Below are 23930 nucleotides of genomic sequence, written 5' to 3'. Positions count from 1 at the left end.
CGCCTTCGCGCTGTAACAGTTGATGCATGATGCAGACAAGAAAATGACTTTTCTAGGTCAGGTTGATGTCACGTGAAAAATTGAGCAGGATGGACGCAAAGGCATGAGCCGTTCTCCCTTAAGGACTATCGAAGATCATTTTTCAGAGAAAGCAAACCCCTGAAAAACATTCTATTTCTGAGATATGGATGGAAGTATTGGGATGCCTGACTTTTCCAGGCTTATGTGGTTCTTCATCAAACCTCACAAACTTGGTGGTGCACTTGGGTATTCGTTTTTCTATTAGATCTTCTTCACCACAGCGCTGTTGAATTCCAGATTCTGATTGGTCAAAAGTTGAATTTGGCAGATCAAAGGTTTTTCAGAACACGCTTGATGTGGTACATTAGTGTTTCGATAGTAACCACTCATTAACAGGGACCTGAAAAAAGACGCTTGTCACGTGTGAAATTCTTTCTCATATCCCAGCAATGTTAGAAAACAGGGGTCAGAGCACAGGGTCAGTCATGATACAGCGCCCCTGGAGCACAGAGGGTCAAGGGCCTTGCTCAAGGGCCCAACAGTGGCAGCTTGGCGATACTGACAAAGGCGATCATTCATGGTAGGGATGATAAGATTCTTCGATCCACATCGGTGCACCGGCATAAAAGTTAACGATCGCGATGCGTCATTTGCGTCTATAAAATTATATTTAATTAATAGAAGATGTGCTACACTTTTATTATTTAGAAAGTGACCAATATTTGATATGTTAAATTTGAAATGTAAAATCTCGTCGTTAAACGGTTTCTCGAGCGCGTTCTCTCAGCGCCGCTGCTGCTACATGAATATGACACATCACAACACTCCGGAGACCGAGGCGTGTCCTGAGAATCACATAGAATACAGATTAACATGGCAGAGGTAGAGCTGTAACTTCCCGCACACACAACAGGAAAAGAAGATCCGGTTTTATTTTTTTTTTGCACTACAAAGGCGTGTGTGTGTGTAAATTGATGATTATCATTGATGACGATAAACTAGTTTCATCTTAAATGTGAATATAATCAGATAAAAAAAACATAACATTAATATTCTCCCATTTCCTGATTATTTTACTATAAAAGCACCAGATAGAGTGTTTTATTCATTATTTATTATACTATCCGGTCCTTTGTGTTTGTGTGTGTGTGTGTGTGTGTGTGTGTGTGTGTGTGTGTGTGTGTGTGTGTGTGTGTGTGTGTGTTCTGCAACCTGATCTGAAATACATCAGAGCCGTTAACAGAGAAACGGCGTTACACTAACGAGCCGATCCATCAATTTGTGTCGCTCTGTTCCTCTGGAGAGAGAGAGACAGAGGCATAAAGTGGAGAAAATAAGATTTCAGCAGTGTGCAGGAGGAGACGCCGAGGCAGATCAAAGTGTCATTAAAGCTCACGGACAGTCCATCAAAAAGACGTCCAGCTGCACACAGACACCAAAGCCAGCACACGGCGACTGCTGATCTTTACAAAAACGCCCACAGTGGAGTAATCAGAATGTGGCTGAGTGAGGAGTGTGTGTGTGGGGGTGTGTGGGAGTGTGTAGGAGTGTGTAGGAGTGTGCCTAAGTGTGTACGAGTGTGTCTAAGTGTGTACGAGTGTGTCTAAATGTGTTTGATTGTGTGGGAGTGTGTCTAACTGTGTAGGAGTGTGTCTAAGTGTGTAGGAGTGTGTCTAAGTGTGTGGGAGTGTGTCTAAGTGTGTAGGAGTTTATCTGAGTGTGTAGGAGTGTGTCTAAGTGTGTAGGAGTGTGTATAAGTGTGTGGGAGTGTGTATAAGTGTGTAGGAGTTTATCTGAGTGTGTAGGAGTGTGTCTAAGTGTGTAGGAGTGTGTCTAAGTGTGTAGGAGTGTGTATAAGTGTGTAGGAGTTTATCTGAGTGTGTAGGAGTGTGTCTAAGTGTGTAGGAGTGTGTCTAAGTGTGTGGGAGTGTGTCTAAGTGTGTAGGAGTTTATCTGAGTGTGTAGGAGTGTGTCTAAGTGTGTAGGAGTGTGTCTAAGTGTGTGGGAGTGTGTCTAAGTGTGTAGGAGTTTATCTGAGTGTGTAGGAGTGTGTCTAAGTGTGTGGTAGTGTGTCTAAGTGTGTAGGAGTGTGTCGAAGTGTGTAGGAGTTTATCTGAGTGTGTAGGAGTGTGTCTAAGTGTGAAGAAGTGTGTCTAAGTGTGTAGGAGTTTATCTGAGTGTGTAGGAGTGTGTCTAAGTGTGTGGTAGTGTGTCTAAGTGTGTGGGAGTGTGTATAAGTGTGTAGGAGTTTATCTGAGTGTGTAGGAGTGTGTCTAAGTGTGTAGGAGTGTGTCTAAGTGTGTAGGAGTGTGTCTAAGTGTGTAGGAGTTTATCTGAGTGTGTAGGAGTGTGTCTAAGTGTGTGGTAGTGTGTCTAAGTGTGTAGGAGTGTGTCTAAGTGTGTAGGAGTTTATCTGAGTGTGTAGGAGTGTGTCTAAGTGTGTGGGAGTGTGTATAAGTGTGTAGGAGTTTATCTGAGTGTGTAGGAGTGTGTCTAAGTGTGTAGGAGTGTGTCTAAGTGTGTAGGAGTGTGTATAAGTGTGTAGGAGTTTATCTGAGTGTGTAGGAGTGTGTCTAAGTGTGTAGGAGTGTGTCTAAGTGTGTGGGAGTGTGTCTAAGTGTGTAGGAGTTTATCTGAGTGTGTAGGAGTGTGTCTAAGTGTGTAGGAGTGTGTCTAAGTGTGTGGGAGTGTGTCTAAGTGTGTAGGAGTTTATCTGAGTGTGTAGGAGTGTGTCTAAGTGTGTGGTAGTGTGTCTAAGTGTGTAGGAGTGTGTCTAAGTGTGTAGGAGTTTATCTGAGTGTGTAGGAGTGTGTCTAAGTGTGTAGAAGTGTGTCTAAGTGTGTAGGAGTTTATCTGAGTGTGTAGGAGTGTGTCTAAGTGTGTGGTAGTGTGTCTAAGTGTGTAGGAGTGTGTCTAAGTGTGTAGGAGTTTATCTGAGTGTGTAGGAGTGTGTCTAAGTGTGTAGGAGTGTGTCTAAGTGTGTAGGAGTGTGTCTAAGTGTGTAGGAGTTTATCTGAGTGTGTAGGAGTGTGTCTAAGTGTGTGGTAGTGTGTCTAAGTGTGTAGGAGTGTGTCTAAGTGTGTAGGAGTTTATCTGAGTGTGTAGGAGTGTGTCTAAGTGTGTAGGAGTGTGTCTAAGTGTGTAGGAGTTTATCTGAGTGTGTAGGAGTGTGTCTAAGTGTGTAGGAGTGTGTCTAAGTGTGTAGGAGTTTATCTGAGTGTGTAGGAGTGTGTCTAAGTGTGTAGGAGTGTGTCTAAGTGTGTAGGAGTTTATCTGAGTGTGTAGGAGTGTGTCTAAGTGTGTAGGAGTGTGTCTAAGTGTGTAGGAGTTTATCTGAGTGTGTAGGAGTGTGTCTAAGTGTGTAGGAGTGTGTCTAAGTGTGTAGGAGTTTATCTGAGTGTGTAGGAGTGTGTCTAAGTGTGTAGGAGTGTGTCTAAGTGTGTAGGAGTTTATCTGAGTGTGTAGGAGTGTGTCTAAGTGTGTAGGAGTGTGTCTAAGTGTGTGGGAGTGTGTCTAAGTGTGTAGGAGTTTATATATAAATAATACAAGTGCAGCATATCTACTGATAATAATATATAAATATGTAGTTTTTAAATATGTTAAAAACACTGCATCATGATACAAATGACACTTTTTTAAATCAATGCATCACATCATTAACTGAATCTCAACTTCCATAACTGCTGCAGAACATCACCTGCTTCAGTATGATGTGCATAAACAAGAGCTAAGAGTAAGAGGAAACAAGGACAGAAAGAAAAGAGAAAGCAGGACAGCAGGAAGTTGTGGAGAGTCTACACTTCTGTGTACGAGGCGCTGCTGCCACGTAGAAGCTCTGCAACATGATGTAACTGTTTCAGGTACACAGAAAGCTAGAAATAATGACTAATGCAGTTCCCTTCAACCAAGTTACCTGTAAGTTTGTTTGACACACACTGTTCAGACAAAAGTTTGTGTACACTTAAAGTTGTGGTTTTTTTCGAACACCCCATTACACACTGAGTCTTTATTTGCTGGTCCCACTCTTCTGGGAAGATGTTCCACTAGTTTTTTGTGGAGATCTGTTCATCCACAAGAGTGTTATTAAAGTCAGGTAGTGATGAAGGTGAACAGTTTGGGAGGTTCATGCTGCCAGCATTCACATCCATCCCAAAGGTGTACAATAGGGTTTATAACAGGAGATCTTCCACATCCTTCAACCCTTGTAAAGCAGATCTTCATGGAGCTGGCTTTGTGTTCATGTGCATTGTCATGTTACAACAGGTTTGTGTCTCCTAGTTTAGGAACATATGACTGAAATAATCAGACGTCCCATTTAGGACACCAATAAGGTGTCTTTTTTGAGGAATAAAGGAGCACAGAGTTCCCGTTCCTCCCAGGGCACAGGCTTTAATCTGGCTGTGACTTATGGCTAGTGCCAGGTGCTAAGCACATTAGCACAAATAGCGCTTGTTAATGAAACAGAGATTTTCTTTAAAGGACAACTTCAAGTAGAAAACCACACGAAAAACACTGAAACGTCTAAATCACAACCTGAAATCTGCTCTGCCAAACTCATCCACCTTCTATCTTCTCTCTCACTCTATCTGTCTCTCACTTCCTGTCTCTTTCATTTTCTTTCCATTTCTCCCACTGTCTCTTATTCTCTGTCTAACCTCTCTGTCTCTCCTGCCCCCCCCATATTCTCTCTCTCTCTCTCTCTCTCTCTCTCTCTCTCTCTCTCTCTCTCTCTCTCTCTCTGCATTTTCTCTCTCCACTCTGTTTTTCATCATCTGTTTCTTTTCCTGTCTTTTCCTCTCCATCTTCTCTTAGCCCTCCCCACTTCTCAAGATTCACAGATACTCACTCCATCTCTCTCCATCTCTCTCTCTCTTTCTCTCCCTCTCTCGCTCGCTCTCTCTCTCTATTTCTCTCTCTCTCTCTCTCTCTTTCTTTCCATCTCTCTCTCTCTCTCGCTCTCTCTCTCTCTCCCTCTCTCCCTCTCTCTTTATCTCTCCATCTCTCTCTCTCTCACACAGTTTCTTGTTGTTCCTTGTTACAGATACCATAGTCTGTAAGTTACCATGGAAACGGGGGGTGGGGGGATTTTAAGTTTCCCCGAGGTTCATATGTAAATATCAGGACCTGTGCGTCTTTACTCCTCTGTTTGACATATATATTAATAATTCAATTATACGTCCAAATGAGTGGATATCTTACGTTTGTTTGTTTTACACAATTACAGTAAACTAAAAATATATTTATATATTTATCAAAAACAAAATCATTGTATTATTGATGATCCTGAATAAACCATATTGACTCCAATGCATTATATCCATAACTCTTATATAATGCTTATGTAAAGTAAACTATATAATATAATGTCCATTTCTTATTAAAGTTGTCCTAAAACACACACACACACACACACACACACACACACACACACACACACACACACACACACACACACACACACACAGAGTTTGTCTTTATTTTAGCATGATCTTTTATAAATGTGATTATCTTCAGGAGTTTTGACTTGAAATATATTTTATTTTGTTTTGTTTTGTTTTGTTTTGTTTAATTTAATTTTGTTGTGTTTTGTTTTGTTTTGTTTTGTTTTAATTTAATTTTATTTTATTTTATTTTATTTTATTTTATTTTATTTTATTTTATTTTATTTTATTTTATTTTATTTTATTTTATTTTATTAGTTTAATTACGTTTATATTATTACCAAACCAGTGTGGCAAACAATTTTTTGCGTTGTTTTCAGATTCACTTCTAATGTAAAAACACCAGCTATGAGCTGAAAACTCAGACATGAAACACGTCACACTCGTTCGTTTTCCAAAAAACAACGCGAGCTGAATGTTTGGAGCTGTTTGGATTTAAAAATGTAACTATAAGTGGACAAATGTTTTATTTATTTATTTATTTATTTATTTATTTATTTATTTATTTATTTATTTTTATTTGGTATAATGCCATATAAAATATATAAAATTCCTAATTGTCAATTAAAATATAGTTGAATCATAAATGTATGTGAGTAAAAACTGCTTTTATCCTTGATACTCATTAAAAATAGAAAGTAGCCAAAAAATTTCTTAAGTACAGTAACAACGTACATGTTGCAAAATACTTTAAACCTCTTCACAATATTGGAACTTCATCTGCTTTTCCAGGATTCAGTTTTGCAGATCTGATAAGATCAACTTGATTTTTTAGTGGAATTTTTTTCACAGTGACTGATTTTTCTTGATCCAATTAAGTTTTTATTTTTAGTTTTCCCAGACCCAGTTTTTCCAAGATCAGATTTTTTTTTCTGAATTGAATTCCAGAAAGAATTAAGTTTTTTAGAGGTTGTGCTACATATTCTTCATTTTTACTAGATTTTCTAACTTTTCTCCAGAACTAGGATAGTTTTTCCAGGTTTACTGAACTCAAGTTTTTCAAGCTGGATTTACTGTATCCTGCATCAAACACAGTTTTGTTAATCAAATTAAAAACATTTTTCATTATTTCTTCCCCTAAAAAAAAACTCAGCATCCTCAGATCTTACAAATAGTCCAGATAAATTCTTAGATCACTTTGAGCATCTGCAAATTACACTACACTTTCTGCATCAGATTAATTTTTTCAAGATGTTTTCTCAATATGACTTGACATTTCACTTATTCTCTCACTGTAAATAAAATGTGTAAAAATGAAAAAGTGTTAAATACGCCACATCCAATCGTTTTGCACTTTGAGAGGAAGTTTGGATGTTCAATTTAAATATAAATATAAATGGATAAAAAAAATACACATTACTCGTCCATAAATAAAAATTTTATTTGGTTTGAAATCCTGAAATAAGAAACATAAATAAGAAGAACATTAATTTCAGTCCTAAAAAAAAGCACATGATGTTTTTGTCATATTTTCCAAAGATTGAAGGAGTTTCTTCAAAGTTTTCTTTAAATCAACCTCCGAGTTTCTGTGGAATTTGTATTGATTTACACAGTAAGAGAAACAGAGGGATGGAGAGAGGAATGTTTGGATAGATAGAGAGATAGAAAGATTGTCCAATAGACTAATAGATGGACAGACAATCATACTTGGATAGACAGATAGATGGGCAGACAGATTGACAGATACTGTAGATTGATAGACAGATGAATAAAGCAAAAAATACGCTTCCATCGCCGTGTTTTGTTTACATTTTGTTGTTCATGCTTTTTTTATTCCTTGCTTTTCTTCCAGATTTGTATTCACATTTTTAAAATAAACAGAAAATATCTGCTTTTAAACACTTTCCACCCTCTGCCTTCACTGCCTGCGGGAGGTAGCAAAAGGGGCGGAGCCAAATAAATGACACTGAGGTTTGAAGATGCTGTACAAACTACATAACAATACTTGATGTAGGATGTGTGTGAGTGGGACACATTTAGTGCTGATAAAGACAAACACACTTGTTCTTTTTTATATAAACTTTCCACCTACTCGCTACCAAAACACACACACACACACACACACACGCTACGATCTCAGAGGGCAATTTAGTTCCTCACAGATTTATATGGATGTAATGAATGTAATGAAAAATGTGCATGATGTTCCCCTCAGAACCTTTTTACTTAATAAAACCTACATAAACCCATGAACTACTGAAACATCAGATTCACTTCTAATGTAAAAACACCAGCTATGAGCTAAAAACTCACACATTAAAAACACGTAATTGGTAACTTTAATTGTTATCAATTAAATTTTTTTAACCAGCTTTTGTTGTAGTGGTATGAAAATATTCCAATAAGTCGTATTGGAATCGGTGAGTAAGTTTTGCATTAAAGGATCCACACTTTCACTCAAGTATGATTTTATTCTCTGCGTTAACTTTTTATTCCTCTGGTGTTGTGGCATACGTTAGAATGAAGGAATTCTCCTTATGCAGTTGAGAGACTCTTTGACACATGATGGATATGACAGTAATCACAGTTAGTGATGCTAGTTGTTGTCATGGCAACAAAAGTGTGTTTCCAACATAATTATATGTAACCTCGTGAAAATCAATCAACCGTATTATGGAACCTGTAAATTTCACACACACACACACACAAAATCTGCACTTTAAGCTGCTCTCGGTATGCATGGGCAGTTTCAAACCTCAGACAGACGTATCGACAGGGAAACAGGGTGGTCTCTGACAGTTAGCGTTCGTTAACTAGCCTTCACTTAAAGGACAAGATGAGCTGGAAGATGCCCAGCTGCAGTCTGCAGTGGAGATAAAAACCCGTGCAGTTACCACGGTAACCAGCTCCAGAAATAGAAACTCAGTACTGGGGACTGTTTAACTTCACACTCCCCACCATGGTTATTTTTAGCCACTGACGGTGATCCATGTGTGTGTGTGTGTGTGTGTGTGTGTGTGTGTGTGTGTGTGTGTGTGTGTGTGTGTGTGTGTGCATGCATAATTTTTTCGATTTAATTGGATTATAAAGGAAGGTTGGTGTCTTCGTTTCTCTCTTGCACTGGTGCTGGGATTTGAACTCATGACCTTCAATTTTTGCATGACTTGAGCAAAATGACTGTATGTCTCTACCATAGGACTAAAACCTCCACATACACACATACATTATAAACTCTCTCTCTCTCTCTCGCTCTCTCTCTCTCTCTCTCTCTCTCTCTCTCTCTCTCTCTCTATATATATATATGTATATATATATATATATATATATATATATATATATATATATATATATATATATATATATATATATATATATAAAATGTGGACAAAGGTTTGTGAACACCTGACCATCAGATTATGTGCTTTTCGAAAATCCCATTCCACATTTAATCCCCATTTGCTGTGTCTCTCCACTCTTCTGAGAGGTTCCACTAGATTTAGTGGAGTTTTTGTGAGATTCACTCATACACAAGAGTGTTATTAAAGTCAGCTACTGATGTAGGTGAGAAGGTGAGGAGGATCCTCATCCTTTAGGCATGTAATGTTTACAGACATGAAGCAACTTAACTATTTATTATTATTTATTATTTTTTTTTTTTATCTAAGCTATATTATGGATTCTGTAAAATAGATCATGATGCTCCTCTCTGCAACAAGACTAGGTTTAATAATATGTTTCGTCATTGCAGAAGAAAGAGAAAGAGAGAAGGCCACGATCCGATGCTTCAGTAAATGACATATGAACCGTGTCTGATTGGATTGGCTAATTCATCGCCATGGAAACGGCCTCATGCACATACTCTTCGTTGGAGTCTAATGGAAGGGTCAGAAACTGTCCGGCGCCCAAATCGCTCAAACACCGGCTGGCATTTAGAACAGAGCAGTGACACAGAGAGTAAACGTATTTATGGGTGTGTTTGTAATCGCTCCTTGTCATTTGTGCTCGAGTGGATTCTGGGTTTGTTCTGTTTCCTCCATGTTAGAAAGTGTTTCGCTACTGGAACAGCAGCTCTGCTTTCAGTCCACTCAATGTAAATTGAATCCTATTAAAAATGTCTCACTGTCTCACACACACACACACACACACACACACACACACTCACACACTCACACACACTCTCTCTATTATAATATAAGAGCATTAAAACTGTGTGTGAAATATTAACAGATGGAGGAATGAAGGGTGGCTGGATTGAATAATTTAGTGACTGGTATGGATGGATAAGTGGATGCAGAGATTCTTACTGGATGGATGGATGGATGGATGGATGGATGGATGGATGGATGGATGGATGGATGGATGGATGGATGTTAAACCGAATTGAAAAGTGAATGAATGGTTAATTCTCCAAATTGGATATTTGGTTGGTTTGAAAAATAGATGGAATGATTAACAGAAAAAAAGAACAAATGTATGGATAAATGCATCACTGCATAGAAGAGTGAGCTGATGAAAGAATGCATAGATTTTTAATTGAATGGATGGATAGATGGATGGATGGATGGATGGATGGATGGATGGATGGATGGATGGATGGATGGATGGTTAAATTGATGGATGGATGGATGGATGGATGGATGGATGGATGGATGGATGGATGGTTAAATTGATGGATGGATGGATGGATGGATGGATGGATGGATGGATGGATGGATGGATGGATGGATGGTTAAATTGATGGATGGAGGGTTAAATTGATGGATGGATGGATGGATGGATGGATGGATGGATGGATGGATGGATGGATGGATGGATGGTTAACTGAATGGATAGTTGGATAAATGATTGGATTAGCAAATAAACTGAATGAATGAATGGATTGATGGAAGGATGAGTGAATGCATAACTGCATAATAATTGAATGGATGGATGGATGGATGGATGGATGGATGGATGGATGGATGGATGGATGGATAGATAGATACATGGGTGGATTATAGAAGGATGGGTGGAGATTTAACTAAATGATGGTAGTAGATAGAGAGTTTTTTATAGATGGATTGAGGGATGGATGGATAAAATAGATGAATTAGTAGATGATTGGGTTAACAAATACACTGGATGGATGATGTATGGAACAATGGATAAGTATATTAACTGGTTGGATAACAAATAAACTAGAAACATAAATGGATAGATGGAAAGGTGAATGGACAAGTAGATCATCTGGATGGATATAAAACAAACTGGATTCATGGATAAATAGATGGATGGATGGATGGATGGAGAGATGAATAGCCAGGTGGATGGGTGGCACAAATATTCATTTTAAACATATTTTTGTGAGCATTCTTTGCATAAACATCATAAATTGCCACTTTAAATCCCCCAAATAATCCGGAAGTATCATTATTACAGTAGTGTGAATTCAGAAGAATTACATGGCGCTTCTTCTCTCCCAGTCGTATTAGATAATTGTACTGGAATAATACCCGGATGAAAGAGAGATATCTGATTGGTTCCTAATTCCCGCGTAGGTTAAGAAAAAGCGGAAGTGGTCTATAAAATACGCTATTTTTACTTAATCGCGTTAAATAAAAATACATAAATATTTATATGGCTCGGAATGGATTATTACACCATAAAATAAAAATAAGAAATGTATCCTAATGTCGTTTTTAAATGACTTCCGGGATTGTTGATGACGTAACCAGGAAGTAGGCGGTCCTGTTCGGATTAGCCGGGGAGCTAGCTAGCTGAGAATAAGAGCAGGTCCCAGTTTCGGGATTTTTTTGAGAATGTTTTTTGCCTTCAGATCTGTTTTGTTCCTGCTGCATTCACGGGGTGTTTAAGAGGTAAGGGAGGGAGATAAGGAGAATGGAGGACGAACTGGTGTGCGACTACGACTCCACCTGGGACACCGAGAGCGATGGAGAGGATGGGGGAACAGAGACTGGGTCGCGGCGCGCGTTTCCGGACAAAAACAAGAAAGCAAAGACCGGCTTTGTACGTCCTGTTTCCGTTGCCTCTTATTTCTACTTTTATTTCATTTACTTGTTTATTTATTTAATTCTGCGCTTGCGTTTCTGTAAGCATCGCTGTTGTCCACTCTTCCCACTTGTATTCCGCAAGACGTCCCGCCTTCCTCTCAACAATTGGCTGTTACCTCCTAACTCTGCGCTCTGATTGGTCTGTTCTTGCAGGAGGCGGGACTCTTTGAGCCAATCACAGACCACGATTTAGGATATGCCGGAAAACGATTGGGAATAAAAAATATATATTTTCTGTATTTAACCCTACTTGATGGTAGCGTGACTTTTTTGTAGCTTGCGTTTTATTTATTTTTATTTATTCATTTTAACGCCATGTCGTGAAAATAATTCGAAGCCGCTTCCTAGAAAAACGGTATGACGTCATTAATGCAGACTGCCGCAGCATGAGTTATTGTGATTAAGGATGCAGCGATAAAATCGGTCGGTTTTTATGTTCTTTTTTCGATATCAGAGATTGAAATAACTCTCGATATCTTGACGATTTCGCAGAGCTTTCACACTTCTGTGGGCAGATTTTCTAATCCTTCCCCTGGATAAGTATATTAAGTGTATGGATAAATGTATGGATGTGATTAACTGAGTATATAAATGGACAAATTGATAGATTTGAATTCGATTGATGATGTATGGAAGGATGGAACAGAAAAATGGATTGATGGATAGATAGATGAATAGATGCATGATTAGTTAAATGGGTGGATGGATGGATGGTTGGATCGATGGATGATTTAGTAAAGTGGATGAATGGATGGATAGATGGATGGATAGATAGATGGATAGATAGATGGATGGATGGATGGATGGATGGATGGATGGATGGATAGATAGATAGATAGATAGATAGATAGATAGATAGATAGATAGATAGATGCATGATTAATAAAGTGAATAGATAGATAGATTGATAAATGATTAGTAAGATAGATGGATGAATGGATGCATGAATGGATGCATGATTAGTAAAGTGGATGGATGAATAGATAGAAAGATGGAGGGAGGGATAGATGGATAGATAGATGCATGATTAGTAAAGTGAATGGATGGATAGATAGATAGATAGATAGATAGATAGATAGATAGATAGATAGATAGATAGATAGATAGATAGATAGATAGATGCATGATTAATAAAGTGAATAGATAGATAGATTGATAAATGATTAGTAAGATAGATGGATGAATGGTTGCATGAATTGATGCATGATTAGTAAAGTGGATGGATGAATAGATAGAAAGATGGAGGGAGGGATAGATGGATAGATAGATGCATGATTAGTAAAGTGAATGGATGGATGGATGGATGGATGGATGGATGGATGGATGGATGGATGGATGGATAGATAGATAGATAGATGCATGATTAGTAAAGTGGATAATTAGATGGAACACCATTGGAATGGAACACCAGTCTTCTTGCTATCATGATTTGGGGACGAAGCTCACACAGATCTCAGGATCCAACATGGAACCACAGAAAACGTACTGAAGTAGATGTCATGCGTCTTCACCACAGAGACACGTTTAGGACGTGCTTTGGATTTTTCTGCAGTCAGAATTCCCTGTCTGTGCCACCAGATCATCTCCCTGCCCCTGCGTCTCAGTAGGAGCTTTGCTGGGTATTTTTAGACAGTGTCTATTTTTCGTTTGCCCTGTGATCTAAAATCTGTCCGGTTTGGAAAGATTTTTTTTTTCTCACTGCGCAAAATCACTGTCGGCATTGAGGAATTAATATAGTTGGATGTTTCCACATTCCGTATGTGTTTCTTTCCCAAATTCTACCACAAATCTGGAAACACGTCTTCGGATGCTGTAACATGAAATCCTCCCTTATCACTTGAACTAGGAGACCCAAACCTGCATGACAATGCGTCTGTGCACAAAGACATGAACCATGAACATCTGATTCACATGGGTTGGAAGATGTAGGAGATCTCCTGCTATAAACCCTATGGAACACCTTTTGGGATGAATGGGAACGCTGATTGCACCCCAGGAACCTTTTCACCTTCTCACCTTCTCAGTACCTGATTTTACTAACACCCTTGTGGCTGAATGAATCTCCACAACATCTAGTGGAACATCTTCCCAGAAGAGTGGAGGTTATGATAATGGGGGACTGTAATTTGTCTGTAAAGTGTCATCATCCATCGTGAACGTAGGAGCTCATAAAAAATGTTGTCCTATTTTTAAATGTTAGAATTGAATTCTTTTTGTTTCTTTTCTCTTCTCACAGTGGTCCAATTCCTCCTCGAGAAATATCCGGGCAGCTAAAGACATGCAGAACTACAGACACAACTATCCAGTGAGTACTGACCTGTGATCTCATGTCTCTGTTTCAGCAGGTACTTTCACTAGAAAGCGGATTCTATATGGTTCTATAGAGTTCCACGACGGGTTCTTCAGCTAGTTTCTGAGCTCACGATTGGTCAGAAGGTGTTCTGTAACAGCAGAACAGACAGATTCACAGGTGGTTCAGTTAGGATTATCTTGGCTTTTAGATCAGGAGGTAGTAAGATTAAATACCACCACCATTGAGAAAGACGCCACTGTCGGGCCCCTGAGCAAGGCCCTTAACTCTCAATTGCTAAGTTGTAAGAAATTAGATGATTTGATAAGGTCATCTGCCAAATGCCAGAAATGAAAATATTAATGTTAATATGTTGTTTTATTATATGTTAATAAAAAGATTGTATAAATTTTTTTTTAATGAAAATATCAGCAATGTCAGCACTTTGCTCAGAATTTGGTGATATCTTGCTAACAAGCTGCAAAAAAAAACAAAAAAAAAAACCTCAGAGTAAAAAAATGCTATATATTTACAGTTCCTTATTAAATAAAAAAAACTTGTATTTACATTTCCTGAAGAACACAGGCAGCTTTGTTGTCACCTCAAAGCTTGTGAAACAGTTCTACATGCTTTTAACAAGGGTGGGGGAATTTAGATTACATGGCAACACTATATTACCCAGAAATCAACTCTCCCTGCTGTGCTGAGCGGTTTGGCATGTCACATGTTAACTGTTGCTGGAGATTTCTTTTTTGCACGTAACTAATGAGCATGTGACGTCACGTGACATCACGTGGCATCAGCCTGGTGGCCAGAAAGCGACTCTCCGCACTGTGCCGGGTGTTTTGACATGTCACATGTCCATGTTGCTGGAGTTTTTTTCAGTTCCGTTATATAATTGGTTAACGAACATCATGTGACATCACTATATTACCCAGCAATCATTATTCTGCAGATTGCTGTGGTGTATGAGATATAAAACCGCACAACACTGAAATGCCTGAAATTCAGAATGTTACTTTTCCTTGATTTTATTTATTTTTTTAATCTCGTCTCTCCTCAGAACCTCAACGATGAAGACTGTACAGAGGACAGAATGCCGAATTTAAAGTTCTACCTAAACGAGATAAAGTCGTCTCCTGATGGTGTGTGTGTGTGTGTGTGTGTGTGTGTGTGTGTGTGTGTGTGTGTGTGTGTGTGTGTCTCTGAATTAATCCGTATTTCTGAGTAAAGTAACAAATGAGACGTTGTATTTAACGAGAGATTTCGTTGTGTTCCAGACGTGTCCATCGAGACGTTTCACAGCGAGTGGAAATCGGATTATAAAAGACTCGAACGAGTTCATTCGTACATCCAGTGGTAAGTGCTGAGATCATTACGTGCTTTTTAAAATGATTATTTATTTCCAGCTGTTTCAGGACGAACACATCTGTCTCGTAGGTTGTTTCCTCTGCGGGAGCCGGGAGTGAATTACCTGGCTACTGAGCTGACCAAGAAGGAAATCCAGGTGAGAATGAAGACGAGAGACATTCACACCGTTGTTCAGAGAAAAGTCCACCATATTGTTGATGCTCATGCGTGATTGTTGTATAGAGAGAGAGAGATAGAAAGAGAAAGTAGGGATGCTACGTTACATTAAAGATTCGTTGAAGCAGCTAGCGATACGCGATACGATTCCCCCCCTATTACGTTGCAGCACGATACGATTTCAGTTCAACTCAACACGATGGAGCAGCATCAGATCTTTTCCATCACACTGCAATGCGATTGATTTGGGAAAAATCGGATTCGGATTAATTCTATATGGTACAAATAGTTCACTTAAATTTTTTTTGGTTCAGACCAACAGCAAATCATCACTTTACTCGAGTGCCTTCTGATCACTTTTTTCTGTTGTGTGTGCAGGGAGTTACAGCTCTGCCTCTGCCATGTTAATCTGTATTCTCTGTGACTCTCGAGACACGCCTCGGTCTCCGTAGCGTCGTGACGCAACATGTTCACGTAGCAGCGGCGGCGCTGAGAGAACGCGCTCGAGAGACACCAGAAATACTGACCACAAATTATTGGTCACTTTCTAAATAATAAAACGAATAATTGTATTGAAATATGTTAAAAACGATGCTTTGCGATACAAATGTCACGTATCCGATGCGAATCACTGAATCTGAGAATCCTTAATGGATAGATAGGTAGATATGTATGTATGTATGTGGACTCTTAATGGATCATAATGAACCAATCGTTCGCCTCCAAGTTTGTGCTTAAAGTTTGAAGAAGAACCAGATATGGATAGAGAACTCAGGTGTCCAAATACTTTTGGTAATATTAATATTTTGGTATTTCTTGCAGAGTTAAACGTCTCCACCAAACCAGCATGGCAGCTTCATCTGAAATATAATACCGCACAGTGTTATTGTGCTGTGTACTTGTGAGTGTATACGAGTGTGTGTGTGTGTGTGTGTGTGTGTGTGTGCGCGTGATTTTTCTCTACAGGCGTTCCGAGAGAATGAAGAGGCAAAAAGGCGTTTGGTTGATTCCTACGAGCTCATGCTGGGTTTTTATGGCATCCAGCTGATCGACAGAGAGACCGGCGAGGTGCGACGTGCCGAGAACTGGAGGGAACGCTTCGCTAATCTGGAGCGGTGAGTCACACCGTGTATACACACACACACACACACACACACACAGAGATGTATTTATATCTATCTGCTGTGCTGACGTTCACATTTTGAAAAGAGCTAGCAAAATTCTTATGTAATAATACAGTCATGAAACGGAGACGAATCAGCACCTGCATTGAGGTGCTTATAAATATTGGCACCCGTATATCATCTGTGGGACCTGATGATTTTAGAGCATTACGCATCATGAAACTATCCTGTAATATTATTTTTCATTTCACGCGGCTTTCGGTGTGCACGTGTACGCAATGCGATCATTACATTAAGTGGCAAGTTTGTTTAGTCTCCGCCTCACACATTGCGTGTAGTATCAGTACGAGCCTTTGAGAAGATACTAGCATGGTTGCTGAAATGTGAGGGGTGCACTTACTTTTGTGAGATACTGTGTTTTACATACGTTTTCTATTCAGGCCCTGATTGATATAAATATCATTGGCTGTGTTCTTTCAGGAACATGCACAACAACCTGAGGATCACGCGTATCCTGAAGTGTCTGGGCGAGCTTGGCTTTGAGCATTACCAGGCTCCTCTGGTGCACTTCTTCCTGGAGGAGACGCTGGTGAAGAAGAACCTAAACAGCGTAAAGCGCAGCGTGCTCGACTACTTCCTGTTCGCCGTGCGCAACAAGCGCAAGCGCCGCGAGCTCCTCGGCTTCGCCTTCCAGCACTTCGAGCCGAAAGACAAATTCGTGTGGTGCCCGAGAAGGATCCAGAAACGCTTCAAGAACAAAGCCGAGGCGAGTAGAAACAAGAGAGACGGAGAGAAACGAGAGGAAGACGAGTCCACGCGCGACGAAGGTTCGCCGTTCGACACGGATCCGAGAGACGAAAGTTCATCGGCCGACTCGGATCCGAAGGATGAAGGTTCTTCGTTGGAGATGTCCACTCTGAACAACGGCGACCACGCCGATAACGGAGACACGGACCACTCGGGCAGTGAAACGAGCACGCTTAAAAGCGACGAAGAAGAGAATCCGATCAAACCGCCCGAGAACGTGTCGTCTAAATCGGATCAGGAAATGACCCAGGTACAATCCGATGAAGATCTCAAGAACATTTCATCTCCGTCTCGGAAAGGAACGGGTTTGGAAAAAGTCTCGGAAAGCCCCAAACACAGCCTGAAGTCGTCACCGCGTACCGAACGGGCGGGAAAACTGCCCAGAACCAAGGATAATATCGGCTTAGGGATTTCCGACCATATAAAATCTCCTCGAGACACTTTTTCCACTGGTTTGCTCGTGAAACTCGTTCCTTCGGACACGAAAGACGGAGAGAAACCGAACGGTACGGACGAAGCTGAGCTGATGGACACTCATTCCGGAGAGGCGTAAACAAAACCTGCGATAAATTAATATCTATAAAGAGACGCTCATTTTGAAAATAATCATAAACCGAGCAAGAACGAATGTCATGAACTTCATAATACCAATGTGAAATCTCTTCTTTGAAGACGGGATGAACTTCATGCTTCATGCTTTTTCTGTTTGTTTGCTGAAAAGGTGAAAAAGAGGTCATTATAAAGGTCATTTTCAGGAAAACGAGGCGTAACCTGTATATGGAAGACTTTATATCACGGCCTGACTGGCTTGGTTCCTCTTCTTCTTTTTTTTTCTTTTCATGTTTGCAATTAAATTATTGAGTTCTGGGGTCCGAGCAAAAGGAAGAGACGTGGAGGAGACGATCTGTTTCTCGTTAGCACTTTTCTATTTGGGAGCCTGTTCATGGAATTGGAACTGAAATATTTATTGTGATGTACAAAAGAAAAAGCATAACGAATGAACAGTGTTCTGTCAGTTTAAAGGGTTTTGACCGAGACCTACACCGAGGTACTTGAATACGCGTTCCTGATTGTATTACTATGAAGTGCAGAGTGAACAGTTCTAAAGCTCGGAGGTGGAGACGGTGGAATAAAAGTTGAGATAAAAATATACCTTCACTCGCCATTTTATTACGAAGCTCAGTGATTAAGGCTCTGGGTTACTGATTAGAAGGTTGGAAGTTCAAGCCACAGTGTTGGGCCCTTAAGCTCGGCCCTTAACCCTCTGTGCTCCAGGGACTCTGTATTATGGCTGACTCCAGCTTTGTAAACAAAGTAAGATTTCTTTTTTTTTTCTTTTTGTAATTTAAAATTGACAAGTAAAAAGCACCTTCACCTTTTTATTTATTTATTTATTTTTTACATTACATTTACAGCGAAATCAACGAAATGTTTATTTACCACACTGCAAGTAGCCTCTATTACACTGTTCACATCGTGGTCATAAAGAGGTGCATCCAGCCGGGAACAGGGTTTACTAGAGGTCGACCGTTAGCGATAGCTTGGTTGGATCGTACTCGCTGATAACTAATTAATCAACCGATTTGACGTTTTTAAAAAATGGATACTGATCAAATAAAAAAAACACAGTAAAATAGTGCTGAACTTTATTACAAAAAAAAACTACTGAATCTTGAAAATGTGCTAAATGAAATAAATATAAATTAATATATATATATACACAGTGTTGGGCTCGTTACTAAAAAATAGTAACTAGTTACAGTTACTCGTTACTTCATTCAAAAAGTAACTCCGTTACTTTGTTGATTATTTGCACCAAAAAGTAATGCGTTACTGTTAAAAGTAACTTTTTAGTTACTTTTTTAAAGAACCTTCTTTATTAATGTGCCCATTAATGCCCTTTTATGCGTGCTGATCTACAAACACAAAACTGACAAACACAAAGTCATTTTTAAACACTATTTCATTAAAGTCAGAGCAGCACAAACTGAATAAATCACAAGGATTTCTGAAATAAAAAACAAAACAAGCTGAATAATATATTCACAATCAAAAACTAAAGTGGCTTCTGCTGTTGTGTTGAGCTCTTAAACATGTTCCTTTCACAGCTGAAGTATGAAAACTATCAACAATGTTAGCTTCTAGCTTCTAGCTCCTCAGGCATGGAGGTCCTGGAGGAGCTTCGGCAGATTGGAGTTGCTGTTTATCGCAGTAGATACGAGCTTCAAACCAGAAAGACACAGCTTACATTTGACTTAAAAGTTTTTGTCTTTATACTCAACTAAAGTGAAATAATGAGCATATTTCCACTTTGAGAAACTCGTCTTGCTCTCGCCTCACGCCCACAGCGCGTCTTTTTTTCCTGTATACCGAGGGTAATCCACCAATCCTACAATGTGTCTTCTTCGTGTATACCGTGGTTCATCCACCAATCCTACAGTGCGACGCTGCTGTAAGCAGGTTAGGCTGTAGTCTACACTTCAGCCGAAATTAATTCATTTAAAAAAGTAAAGGGTAACGCACCATACGGTAACGGAGTTACTTTATTTTTAAAAGTAACACGTTACAGTATTAGTTACTGTCAAAAGTAACGCGTTACTGCCCAACACTGTGTATATGTGTATATATGTGTGTATATATATATATACATATGTGTGTGTATATGTATATAATTATAATTATTAAATATAGCGCTCTCTGTGCAGCACGCCGTCTCACATGTAATGTCAGGATTCGCCTCTAGAGCCCGCTCTTGTAATGACAGCAGACTGGGAGACGGAAAAACTGTTGGTATCTTCTTTTTTTTCTAATAGCCAATAGTTCCAGTAATCAATCCGACCAAAACCGATAAATCGGTCGACCTGTAGTATTTTGCATTCTTTTGAGCTTTAGTATTGTAATGTATTCCTCGAGCTATTGTACCACCCCCACCAGACTGAGGCTTTTTTTTTCTGCTGGATGTTTTTTGGTTTTCTTTTCATTCTTTGATTGGATATCTGGCACCAAGATTACTGAGATGAATTTTTTCCACAGTTTTATGTTTTGACCTAATATTAAATGCCACCTGATTGGCAGATTGAGTAATTGATTAGCGTAAAAGAGCATGTTGGACGTGTTCCTACTAATAAAGTGGCTAGTAAGAGTATCGAGTCTTTAAGGTGAATTATATTCTGATTGTTTTCGATTAAATAGAATGACAAACTTCACTTTAATCGCTTAGTCTTATCATCTCATAACTGTAGGAAACGTCAGAACTTGAGACTTTTGGGGTGAAAACCTAAAAAATACGCTGTGAAAAGCTTCCTTTAGTTTCTAAGCAACAAATTCAGTCATCTAACAGTATCAAGATTTTCTTTGACCAAACAAATCTCTAAATGTCCAGACGTTCCATTTTATTTTAAGTGAAAAATCCTCCATTAGTATGAAGAACAGCTTCACGCGCTCTCAGCATCTGGACACTTTGTTTTTCCAAACGTTCAGCTGATATACTTCTCGCTAAAGATGTTCTTCACTAGTTGGAGATTTCATTATTCAGTAGGATTGAGGTGTGGTGACTGGGCAGGTGGTTCCATAATAAATATCACTCCAGACGTCTGTTTGCTCTTCAAATAACACTTTGACTCCAGAAACGTGAACGGAATCCTGAACCAACACCATGCAATTCCTTCTGGACTGCAGCTCATTGGAACCGACTTCACCGTACAAAAAGATGATGAGCCGAAGTCCAGACGGAATTACATGGTGTTGGTTCAGGATTCCTTTCACTTTTTCCGGAACCTTCCCTGCTCTAAAACAAGCCCAAACCATTAAACTTCCACCTCCATGTGTGAGTGTGGGGGTGAGGGGAGTCTGATCACATCTTCTCTCCTGTTCTCCATCTTATACAAATTCTTCTGGTAGAGACAAAAATGTCCAATTTGGACTCCACAGAACTTTCATCCACTCGTTCACTGTCAAATTCTTGTGTGTTTGTCTTGTGTTGTAAGTTTGTTGCATTGAAACATTAGGAACATGCATGTGTCAACCATAAACCACCAGATGTTTCTAAACATTGTAGGTGCTTACAAACCAGAATCAAAGTATCTTTATGGACTGAGGACATGCATTAACAGGTGTTAACCTTTGGGACTTTGGGAAATGTGTGTATGTAAACCTTTTTACATTTCATTTGTTTCCAATAGAAGGAAAGTAAACCATTTAATATGTTGACTTACAATATTCCTTGTGTCAGTCTTGAAAAGAATCTAGATCAACCAACCCCACCAAAATACTAAACAAGTAGTTATAAATTAGCTGAATAAATTCAGGATGGAAGGTAAAAGACTTAATTGAAAAGTCAGATATTGAGAAGAGCCTGGTTCAGTCCAAAATAAAGAAAAAAACAATACAGGTGCATCTCAATAAATTAGAATTTGGCCTTGGACTTGATCAAACACAGTGGACCAACACCAGCAGATGACAAGACCACCAGTTTTATCATTTATTGAGATGCACCTGTATATTGCCAAAAGCTTTGGGACACCCGCCTTTTTCACCCACCTACAGATATCTAAATAAGAATATTATTAAAAGTTTGATTTATTTCAGTAATTCAATATGATGAGTGAAACTGGTGTATTATATAGATTCATCACACACTGATATATTTCAAGTGTTTATTTCTTTTCATTTTGATGATTTTGGCTCACAGCTGAAATTCAGTACCTCAGAAAATGTAAATATTGTGAAAAAGTTGAATATTGGAGACTCGTGGTGTAACACGCTAATCAGCTCATTAAATCCAAACTCCTGCAATGGTTTCCGGAGTCTTTAAATGGCGTCTCAGTCTGGTTCAGGCGCCACAATCATGGAGGAAGACTGCTGACTTGACAGTTTTCCAGAAGATGATGATTGACCCCCTGCACATGGATGGTGAGACACAAAAGGTCATCACTGAAGAAGCTGCTGTTCACAAAATGCTGCATCCAAGCACATTAATGGAAAGTTGAATGGAAGGAAAAATGTGGTAGAAAAAGGCGAAACAAAGCAGATTCCAGAATTTGGGGAGATTCACAAAAAGTGGACTGCAGCTGGAGTCAGTGCTTCAAGACCCTCCACACACAGACGTCTCCATGGGCTACAACTGATGTATTCCACGTGTCGAGCAGCTCCTGAACCAGAGACAACGTCAGAGGTGTCTTACCTGGGCAAAGGGCAAAAAGGTCTGGACTGTTGCTCAGTGGGCCAAAGTCGTCTTTTCAGATGAAAGGAAAGAACATTTAGCATTTCATTTGGAAATCAAGGTTCCAGAGTCTGGAAGAAGAAAACAGAGGCACAGAATCCAAGCTGCTTGAGGTCCAGTGTGAAGTTTGCACAGTCAGTGGTGGTTTTTGGAGTTGTGTGATCTGCTGGTGTTGGTCCACTGTGTTTTATCAGGTCCAAGGTCAGCACAGACATCTACCAGGAAGTTTTTGATCACTTCATGCTTCCCTCTGCTGACCAGCTTTATGGAGATGCTGATTTCATTTTCCAGCAGGATTTGGCACCTGCCCACACTGCCAGAAGCACCAAAAGTTGGTCAAATGACCATGGTGTTGGTGTGATTGACTGGCCAGCAGACTCACCAGACCCGAACCCCGTGGAGAATCTATGTGGTATTGTAAAGAGCAAAATGAGACCAAAAAGTGTAAATGAGCTGAAGGCCACAGTCAAAGAAACCTGGGCTTCCACAGTATTTAGTACAGATACAGTAAATCAATATGCTTTCCAGAAGACCAACAATTCACTCAAAATGTTTTTTTGATTGGTCTTAGGAAGTATTCAAATATTGAATTAGTGGATTTATGTTGAATGTGAGCCAAAATCCTCACAATTAAAAGAAATAAACCCTTGAAATATATCTGTGTGTGTGTGTGTGTGTGTGTGTGTGTGTGTGTGTGTGTGTGTGTGTGTGTGTGTGTGTGTGTGTGTGTATGTGATGAATCTGTATAATATACCAGGTTCACTTTTTTATATTGAATTACTGAAATAAATCAACTTTTTAATGATATTCTAATTGTTTTGATGCACCTGCATGTGCTTCTTCCCCAAAATGTTCCCACAAAGTTGGAGGCACACAATTGTAGAGGAAGTCTTGGAATGTGGAAGCTTGATATCTCCCTTTCATTTCAAGTAGGAGACCCAGTAGGAGACCCAAAACTGTTCCAACTCCACGAAGATCTGCTTTCCATGGGATGGTCACGCTGGAACAACCCAAAACCTGTTCCAGCGTGACGATGCCCCTGTGCACAAAGCAAACTCCATTAAGATCTGCTTCACATGGTTTGGAAGATGTTGAAGATCTTCTGCTATAAACCCTAATGAACACCTTTGGGATGAATGTGAACGCTGACTGCACCCCAGGAACCTCCTCAACTTCTCACCTACATCTGACTTTACTAACAGCCTTGGAGCTGAATGAATCTCCACGAACATCTAGTGGAACATCTTGGAGGTTATTATAACAGCAAATGAAGACGAAATGTTTGCTCAGGTGTCCACAAAATTTTAATCATAGTCTAATTTAAATATAGTAAAATATTATAATATTAGTGATATAAAAAAATCATAGATAGATAGATAGATAGATAGATAGATAGATAGATAGATAGATAGATAGATAGATAGATAGATAGATAGATAGATAGATAGATAGATAGATATTTTTTTTAAATCCAATTTTCCTAATTATTAGTTTGGAGATCGGATTCAG

General features: G+C 39.3%; 1 protein-coding gene across 1 annotated transcript; it reads left to right on the top strand.

Annotated features, from left to right (window-relative positions):
• The first annotated feature begins 11098 nt into the window (after nucleotides 1–11098).
• Nucleotides 11099–18348, top strand: ogfr (opioid growth factor receptor). Its single transcript, XM_083520949.1, has 7 exons — nucleotides 11099–11408; nucleotides 13689–13757; nucleotides 14806–14887; nucleotides 15023–15101; nucleotides 15183–15249; nucleotides 16236–16384; nucleotides 16874–18348. Exons 1-7 carry the CDS (start codon nucleotides 11280–11282, stop codon nucleotides 17751–17753), a joined length of 1455 nt encoding a protein of 484 aa, XP_083377075.1. The 5' UTR covers nucleotides 11099–11279; the 3' UTR covers nucleotides 17754–18348.
• The last annotated feature ends 5582 nt before the right edge of the window (nucleotides 18349–23930 follow it).

The sequence above is a fragment of the Silurus aristotelis genome, assembly GCF_946808225.1.
Source record: "Silurus aristotelis genome assembly, chromosome: 19".
NCBI classification, from domain to species: Eukaryota; Metazoa; Chordata; class Actinopteri; order Siluriformes; family Siluridae; genus Silurus; species Silurus aristotelis.
The sequence above is the reverse complement of the archived record's forward strand: the minus strand, read 5'-3'. Positions and strand labels throughout refer to the sequence as shown.